This window comes from Panthera leo, chromosome C1, assembly GCF_018350215.1.
Source record: "Panthera leo isolate Ple1 chromosome C1, P.leo_Ple1_pat1.1, whole genome shotgun sequence".
In the NCBI taxonomy this organism is placed as follows: Eukaryota; Metazoa; Chordata; class Mammalia; order Carnivora; family Felidae; genus Panthera; species Panthera leo.
This window is the reverse complement of record NC_056686.1, coordinates 91,121,834-91,131,659: the sequence shown is the minus strand read 5'-3', so window position 1 is coordinate 91,131,659 and position 9,826 is coordinate 91,121,834. Positions and strand designations below refer to the sequence as shown.

The 9,826-nt window shown below is 41.9% G+C and overlaps 1 protein-coding gene across 2 annotated transcripts in view; it reads right to left on the bottom strand.

The window, feature by feature from the left end:
* Window positions 1-841: 841 nt before the first annotated feature.
* Window positions 842-9,826, bottom strand: part of NTNG1 (netrin G1) — a 386,331-nt gene continuing 377,346 nt past the window's right edge. For both annotated transcript variants that reach the window (XM_042953168.1, XM_042953169.1), the window contains one exon: window positions 842-2,406. In XM_042953168.1, the coding sequence (XP_042809102.1) occupies window positions 2,177-2,406 (230 nt within the window). In that variant the 3' untranslated portion in view covers window positions 842-2,176. The remainder of the gene's footprint in view (window positions 2,407-9,826) is intronic.

Here is a 9,826-nt window from a genome sequence, read left to right as displayed (position 1 = left end):
TGCTGTTTATGCTTCTAATGTAAATCTCCAATTTCTGGCACTAACCCAGAGCTCTAATTTATTTCCATCTTTCCTTATTTCTTACATCAAAAGAGACTGTTGGTTTGAATAACAAACATTCAATCGACTTAGACATGGGGTGGCAGGCAGCACAGGCATTACCTGTTTACCTTTTATTGCCTTTTTTGAATTGGCTTTTCTGGGAACAAAACCAGTAAGACATGATGTTCCTTCATCTAGTTTCTACCCAGGTTATCAGAAGACACCCCCCTCCCCGCCCCATGGTAGGGTAAAGAATTCAGACCAGAAGCCGCTTCCAACCTAACACTATCATGGATTATTGCTCTGCCGAGTCAGGTAGGACTTGGTTGTCCTTAAGACTCTGGCTTGGGCTGAAAATTGTTTTTGATTCCAGGAGATGCTGCTGCTAACACGCTTGTAACCTGTAGGACAACAGTGTGCCGGGAACGGAACACACACTCTTTGAGCCACTGTGAAAGTTTGCGAGGGTTCTCCTGCACCCACCTCCCCTTGCTGCCTTGCACAGTAATTGGCCTGATAAAAGGCAGAAACAATTTATTACACCTCGGGTGGTACTTAAAACAAACTTTATTCTCAGGAACAGCAGTCATGTCTACTTGCTGCTGTATATTTTGATATTTCCTCTAAATACTAAGTCTGAAGATATTCAAATTGCTAATCACTCAAATTCCCTGCGAATTTCCTGGTTCTCCAGGTTTTCTCTCATGATACTCCATGTAAACACTGTATTTGCAAAGATACATAGATCAGCATCCCTAGAGTCACACGATCACATCAATCTGTGAAAATAGCATGACTTAAAAAATCAAAGTCTCTTAGTACTCTGCCAACAGGCTTTGGCATAATCTTGGCAATCATTTAGACTTTTTTTTTTTTTTTTTTTTTTTGCTGTTATAATTTTTTCCCAAGTGGAAATAGTCTCATGTTTTGCAGAAGTTGTCCAAGCTAGTGAACATCAATCCATCTTCCTGGGTACTAAATTCATCAGCTGAATGTATTCAGTCCACAGAGAAACCAGTAAAGTGAGTGTGGAACTGCTCGCTGGCTGCTCCATTCATCTTAAGAAATTGCAATACAAATTCCTGAAATCATTTACGCAGGAATTTTTATTCTTTAAATCTTCCAGTGTTAAAGCAACAAGAAAACACTTAGAATGTCCTTTGGTGGAATCTTATTACACTTGTTATTATATGTAAACTGATATTCTTTGATGCCAGCACGTTCGTTGCCCTTACAGAGAGATCTCTGCACAATGAAACAAAACAGAACCGAAGAGGACAAAATAAAATGTCAGTCTTTGCTGATTCGAATTAGATACATCAACAGATTGTCTGGTAACACAAATTGGCAAGAATACAAAAAATCTACATATTACAGTATTTCAAGAAAAATAACTTCATTTGAATACAAAAGGATAGATACACTTTCTTTTTTTTTTTTTCTTTTTTTTCTTTTTTTCCTATAGCCACTCTTGGGCAGTGGATGTGTGCTTGCACTGGGATAACTCAGTGCTGCTAAGATATACAGGGTATGACTGGCTTGAGCTTTTGGAGGGGGTTGTTACACATGTGCATTACTAACATCAGACAAAGAAATCTTTCAACCAACAAGGGTTACAGAGCAACGTTCACTAAAGCACAGGTTGGAAGGGGTTCAGGGACTGAAGCAGGCCAATATGGCAGCTTGTAACAGATTTCCTTATACCCACAGTGCACTGCCAGCAAAGAATGCTTCTATTTGGTTGGTCCACACACCGGGCCAGTGGTGCTGGGGCACCCCGCGGGCGAGTAGCGAATGTTTTTAGGTTGCTTGATTTGTTTGTTGTCCTTCCTGTTTCAGGGGCTGTCACAGCCTTTCCGATCGGCAATAATGCTCTGCAGCTGGCAATGTGATTTGCGGTGATGGTATCAACAGCTGCCAATTCCTCTGGAGTCAGAAAGTAACAGTCTTGACTCGGGATGTGCTGTCCACGGCTGATAAATATGGCTTAGTTCAGTTAGGCCTTCTTAGTTTGTACACGGTGTTTGAGTGGGGTGTCTGAGTGTGTGTTTCCTATGTTAGCAGCGAATGCTCGCGTTGCGTTGGCTCCCCCTCCCGGGCGGGCACGCGCTCCGGCCGGTGGCTGGTGGCCCATCTAGAACAGCAGGGGGCTGGCTGTGCCCAGCAGCGCGGCCAGCAGCAGCAGCGCCGGGGAGCCGGGAGGGGGCGCCCCCTGGCCCGAGTCGGAGCCGCAGCTGCCCGCCTCCTCGCACCGCAGCTTCTCGCACAGGATGCCCGTGTACGCGGCCGGACACAGGCAGCGCACGTTGTTGTGGCACGTCCCTCCGTTCTGGCAGTGCAGGAGCTCGTTGTCGCAGACATTCGCTGCAGAACGAGGGGTGGGGGTGGGGCGGGGCGCGGGGAGGAGAAGCAGAATCAATTTAAGTTCATCTAGTACATCGTGTTTTTCAGCTTAAAAAAATCTCTATCGATCTTGTGCTTCCCCCCTCCCCTCCACAAACTAAGCATGTGACTCCAGTTTCCAAACGAATGTAGTCCGCTGCCTTTTTTTTTTTTTTTTAATTATCATATTTGTCCTTTTCGTATAGATTTTTGCTGCTATCCTGGATGGTATCATTGTCCATTTCAGGCTATCGAATACGAAGGAATGTAATACTCCTGGTTTGGCAGTATCTTCTCTTCATAGAACTGGGACCTGTTGTGACCTCCCGGGTTTTTAAAGAGCGAGTGCCCCGTACAAGAATGCAGAGTTTTAAAGCCAGGTGAATGGAAGTTAAAATGCAAAGCAGTATTGCTGAAATGACCAAGAACCTCTAAGGGGTGGGCCATTCTCCCTGCAGGTGATTCCAGCCACTGCATGCAGGAAGACCGAGCCAACAGGGAAGCAAGAGGGGAGAGGGGACCGGTCAGGGGACAGGCAGCATGCTCCAGGCAGGCGGGCAGCCAGATCAGAAGAGAGAAAGTGGTTTTGTGGGAGGAGAGGGAGGACGAGCGGTCATATTTACCCCTGACAGCCCTATTAGGATATTCATCGCCATGTAAATATGGGAAATAGAGTCCAAGATTACCTTGATTTCCCCGAATAGTAAAAAATGCGGTGATGAAACCCTGATTACCAAAATTTCACTCTGTCCATCAATTAATAGAATCCGTTTGAATAAATCAAGCAAGCAATTCCAGATACTGCAATTCATTCATGGTCCCTGTCATGTAATTTTCATCTCTAATAATTACTTATTTCAAAGTTCTGGTTATCCTCATTAATTCCATGTCTCCTATTCTTTTAGATAATCAAGGTTTCACTGATTTAGCAGAATGTTAAATAGGACCCAGGGAAATTAAAATAATAACAAAGAGTAAAAGAGCCAAGAACACTTCCCAGCAACATATGCTGCTTAAGCACTTAATATATAGAACCACTCTGGAGTTGGGGGTAGGGGCAGAGCAGAAAAAATAGATTCTTATAAATTATAACATTTTTCATTTTTAAAAAATGTCATGGTCAAATTTCCCCAGGGGTACCAGGTGAATTAAACACAGACACACACACACACACACACACACACACACGCACGCACACACACACTTAATATTACTATCAAGTGCAAAGTATTAAAAAAAAAAAACCTCCCAAGTAGTAATTCAATAGAGAATGTTGCTTGTCCATTAATCATGTTCAGCAGTCATGTCACCTTCAAAAGAAGCTTCCTACACACAAATGTGCTAATGCCCTGTGTGCAAATGAGCTGAGGAATGATGGTAGCGGACACTCACAGAGTTCACAACAAAGTGCCCTAAACAAGGCCTTCTTTTACCTTCTTCCACAGTAACTCTTTGGCAACCTCTAAGGCAGCTGCATCACTCACTGGTATAATTTTCAAATGTACCCACATTTGCTGTCTGTAAATGTCAGAAGTGACTATTAAGGCCTACCAAATCCTTGAGGCTCAAAATATTGATATACACGGTAGTGTCTCAGGGGTTCTAATGATTATTTAAGCTACCTCTCATTGGGTGGTAGAAATCTTGAATATTAGACCCAAATGATGGTATTTTATGTGTCATGGTTAAAAAAATGCCAAGATCTGTGGCTGCGAGGCAAAATCTACAAGGGTAGAATGGTTACACCCATGGTCAGAGATGGTTGTTGTTAATTTGAGAAGCATACCTAGGTTTTCAGGATTTTGTTTTGCTTACACTTCAGGAAATATCTGTTTAATTGGGGCAACATGGAATAAACAGATCCAAATAACTGTTTCCATTTAAAGTTAAAGATTCTCAGCATTTCTTGTTCCAGGCAGCAGATTGCTGAATGGGATATTTCCTTTCATTTGGGCACTGGAGGTAGGGAAATATCTGTTCCATCAATATCGATAATTGCTTGCCTTGAATAATTGAGAAGAAATCAATAGTTAATTAAATATTGCTCCCCTTAAAAAAAAAAAAGCTATTTTTCTTCTTGGACTTGAATGTAAATCAGTTGAACAGAGGTTTCTTTCTTTATTTCTTTTTTTTCTTTTTTCAAGAAGCTGGTGATTAAGTTCAGATTCAATACCTTTCCTACATTTAAATAATCTGCTAGTTGATGTTGGGAAGTGTGAGAAATTCAATAAATATGCAAGGAAGAGATGTAACCCAGGATTCATAATACCGTGAATTGGGGATATCTATTTTTCTGTAGGAGGTAAACAGAAAAGAAATCAAACCTAGAATATATTTCATCACTTTACAATTCACTATAAGACATTTTACATTTAGTCTCCCGATTGTGCTATTCAACAAACACAGAACTTCAGCGTATGAACAGCACTTTGTTGGAGTCATGTGCTAGAAGCACGTCTAAACCTAACTACAGATCTTACCTGCTCTTCATACATCTATTCTCCAACTTCATGTCTTTTTGAACCAAATTTGTGATGCTTAACGAATAAACTAGGTGGTTAACAAATATCACTGAGCTCTTCTTCAGCATATGAAGCCTTGTACTGAACACCATGCAAAAGTTTTAAAAAAAATATTATAAAGCGTGAACTCTGCTCTTATGGAGTTCAAGTCTGGTTGGGAAGATAAAATATGTACAAGAAGTGATCTAATATTAATTTCATTGACATGCCTTTATTGATTCCATCCATCTCAGCCAACATCTGTTGTGTGCCAGGCACCCTGCTCCATTCTATGGTTGTAACTCTACCTGCCCTAAAGAAGTTCACAGTTTGGCAGAAAACAAATAAAATGAACATACACAAGTAACTGTGAGACCAAAGAAGACTAGAAAGGAAATATTTGCAAAATGCTAGTGGAAATAATTATTTGGGGGAAAATTAGAGAAGATTAGAAAGGAGATTGTATTTAAACAATGGTGTACTCCAGGCAGATATTGGTTGGAAGAGCATTATGGATGGGGAAGCTGTATGAGTATGGATAAGGAGACAGGGAAGTGCAGAGTGCTGGTCATTAAGCAATTGTCTCTCAACTCTAAACCCACCCTTCCTTCTCCAAATTGTCTCCTGGCTTCCACCAACAGGGGGCACTAGAGGCACTGGAGAAGGTGAAGAGATTTTCCTTTTCCCATTTGATGGCTCTTCCTAACATTGTTGCCCCACCATGGCCCTTCATCCCAATAGCAGCATTTGGTCCCAGTGCATAGCTTTACTCAGAACCAGCTTTATCTCACCCTTAGAAGGTCCCTGCACCAACCCAGCAGCATTCCTTCCCTAGAGGTTTGAGCTTAGCTCCAAGGGGCCCTTGCCCATGTTGCAGAGGTACTAGGAGCAGCCAGGCATTACATCTCCTCAGAGATGCACGTCCCATGTCTGTGCGGTCTCCCCCTATACTTCTAGTTTCTAATAACCCATCCCCTTGCCTGTAAGCCCTCTGCCTGGGAGTGGTGCTGCTCCCTGCTTACACAGTTACTATCTCTGAGTGACTTCAGGGGCTCTCATTTCTAAATTCCAAAACACCTGTTTAATGATTTCCTTTGATAAATTCTGTCAAAATGCCTAGTGTGGTTTCAGTTTCCTGACAGGAGCCTGAGTGAGAGATGCATGGGACACGCTAGTGAATGGTGAGTGGACTGCAGTGGCTGGAATGTTGGATGTGCACAGGGAAAATGGAGACTAGAAAGGTAGGTTGTGGCCTGATGACTGTGTAAGCTCTACATAACACACAACACAGCGTTTAAATAACAGGCAATGGGGAGCCATCAAAGACCTATGACCAGGGCAGGGTTTTAAGGGGGAAATAGACAGATGAGGCTTGGCCAGAGAAAGGACAGACTGGAGGCTGACCTTTGCATGGAGCCAGCCATGCAACCCAGATGCTTCAGTACAATGGGCTTGGTCTGGTTAGAGCACTGGGGAGAGAGAAGGGGAAGATTTGGACATAGGTGATTTGAAATGGGTAATTTTCAGTATTTGGATGCATTATAATGTAATTTATTAAGAAATGTAGACTGGAGGAAGACTTTGGTCAGGGATGAAAATGCACTTTTCTTGGACCTATTGACTCTGAGGGGTCTGTAGGCTCTTCTTTAGGGGTCTTGTTATTAGTTGGAAAAATTAATTAACCATTCAGGAGGTGGGTCATCTTGGAGATACAGGTTTGGAGCAGGAGTGATGGTGGTCATCACCAAGACCTGATCTTGGTGGAATACACAGCAAGGAGAAATGAAGGAACCAGTTGGAAAACTGAAGAATATCAGCATTTAGGTCATAGGAAGAGAATGAAAGATCATGAAGCGTTCTGAGAAGAAAAGATGTCAACAAAATGTAGTGATCATATGAGGGTATAAAATTAAGCCTAGAAGTTTTCCTGCTGTGGTTGACTCTGTCTAGGGATAAACAGACTGGCAGAGTATGAGAGGAAGGGCACTTTGAGTTGGGTGAAAGAAATTTAAAAATAAGCATTTGATTCTTGATTGAATCTGGTAAGAAGGGATTTCAGAATAATTTAAAAAAGGATTGAAGAAATTTAAAGAGCTAACATTTCACCGAGGTCTTTGGTTGTCAGTCTAAAGCAGTGGTTTTCCACAGTGGATGACATTGTCTCCCTGCAGACACTTGACGATGTCTACAGATGTTTGGCTGTCACATCTCAGGGCCCGCTACCGGACAGAGGCCAGAGAGGCTGCTAAATATCCCTCAATGCACAGGACAGCCCCCACAACAAAGAATCTCTCTTCAATTAACGCTGATGGTAACATGATGAATTTCTGAATGGGGGTGTCAGCCAGGCAATGAGGAGGAGTTGTCTTTACACATACTGGGCAAAGGAGAATGAAGATGTCTTGGTGATTCTAGGTCACAGAGGATTTTGAGTTTGTAGGTGTGCAGCTCGGGAGTTAGAGGCAACTATAAGTACTTGAAGTTGAAATGTAAGAGTGGATTATCCTTGGAGGGGAGTAAATACAGAAGCTTGGGATCTAAGACAGACCCTTGAGTGCTGTACATAATTAAAGAGTAGGAGAGAGGAACCAAAATCAGCCTTGTCATGTAATTTGTTCTACTTTGCCCTGTTAGAAACAGTAAAATCAGAGCTTGAGGAGACTCCAGAAACTAGGCAAGTTCTAGATGAGGAAACCAAATGCAATTTAGGGAAGAACTAGAGCTAAATCAGGTCTCTTGATTTGCAGATTACTGCTCTTTACATAGAATAGAACATTCAGGAGAAAAGCAGTAAATGGTGGTGTACAGTGTGCACCCTGTGCTCCTCAAGACAATATAATTCACCTCTGTAATCCTCAGTAGGTTGTCACTTGTATTGACCTTCATATTGTATTGTCGGCTGTTCTGCTGTCAGACCACACTGTGCCTAGGTTGAGGTGTTTGTTGACAGGATCGAATCTCACATCTTCTAGACTTCTACCGCATTCTAGGAGAGCCCCAAATACCAATCAGCTCAGACATAAATATAACCAAAAATAGCAGAGGTCTGGTTTGGGAACAGCAAATATGCTGCATATGCTGCCATTTCCTCTTCCTCCATGGAGAAGACATAGCTACTTATCCATGGCACTCTCTTGCATCACACTTCCGGATTTCTTGCAACATAAGGTTTCAGGCATCCACCACCAGCTGATAGAACTGGCATGAGGATGAACAGCCATTTACAGTCCTGTCATCATCGCCATCTTGTCTGGCATGTCACTGCAGATTAAAAATCCAACCGGGGAGTTTTTGCAGTTATCACTTCCTTTACTTGGTGCCCTTCTGTGTGGATTTGTCCTTATTTTGGGAAGTATTTACATTAAACATGTTCTGATTTTTTCCTTACCGCTATTGATAATCTAAGAGTGTGTGACCTCGGTAAACAGGGAAGGTTTGTTTTTCAATCCCTTTTCCAACACTTGATCCAGTATTGGATGCAAATTGCTATTTGTTAGACACCATTGTTTTTATTATGATACCTTTTATTATGATATCCTTAAATACTGGATAAGCTAATCCTTCTTTGGTAATAGTTTGGCCATATTCTGAAGGATAATTTTACAATTGATAAAAATAATTCATGTATGGTGTGTCCAATATCACACCATATAATCTATAACCCCCTGACATTTCAATATCAGGAATGCTTTCAAGTAGAGTGACCCAAATGATCTGTGGCCCTTGATAGAAAGGTTACAATATTAATGTTAGACCCGAACAGTTACACGGCTAAAAGATGAAGTGTGGAATCCTGGTGGAAAGTTTGTGGTTGGCAAGGTGTTATAATAGCTCTGATCACACCTTCAGTAAGCAAGCTACAATGGTAGATAAATAGGCTTCCACAATTGCTATGAGTTTCTAAGAACACTCAGAATTTTCAAAGTGAAAAAACAGGAATGCGCAGCATTTCTTCCTCCCTTTTTTGCTACTTATTTTTTTTCTAGCTTGAATAATGAGCCACTGGGATGTAGTTAACTATTCAATTTTTTTAAGTTTTTTTTTGTTGTTGTTGTTGTTGTTGTTTTTTTGAGAAAGAGGGGGCAGGGGAGGGGTGGAGAGAGAGGGGCAGGCAGAGGATCTGAATTGGGCTCTGTGCTGACAGCAGAAAGCAATGCAGGGCTCAAACTCACAAACCGCGAGATCATGACCTGAGCCAAAGTTGGATGCTTAACTCACTGAGCCACCCAGGCACCCCCAAATTATTCAATTCTTTAACTTTTTTGTAGGTTCCTTGTCATACACATTTCCTATTCCCCAACTGCAATCTCTTGTCAAAATGTGCATTATGAGAGTTTGATTCCTTTTCCCTCTATTAGTCCTTTCTGGAAGGAATGGAAAAGCAGACATAGAGAAGGATCCCTATGCTCAAAATGGGCACCAGCCAGAACTTAATGCTGCTGCTTGCTCTAGTCTTCTTTTCTTTTCTGACCTGAAGGGTCACTTATTCCCGTTATGGTCATGATGATCCATTACATTACAAAAGGGAAGTTTTCTTTTCTTTGTTTGGGTCTTGTTCAAAGCTATACATTTAGGTTCACCCTGTCAGTGAGTTGCTATGCTTGAGCAATGCTGGGTCTGTATTTATAGACTTGAAAGTTTCTCTTTTTGGCTTTGTCTCAGGCACTTCAAGGGATCGATGCAATGCGTTGCCATGACAGCCTTCCTTGATGGTTGTATTAATAAAGTGACCTCTACCTTCACCACCTGAAACAAGCCCAGGATTGCCGAGGGAAAGATGTTCCAAATTGTTCCCGTCCTTTTCAAAGAAACGTCAAAGAGTGAATAACCTCTACCAAACAGGCTAATAACAAAGGCATGTGTGAAACATTCAATTCTGATTTAGACATTTGAGATTTTGT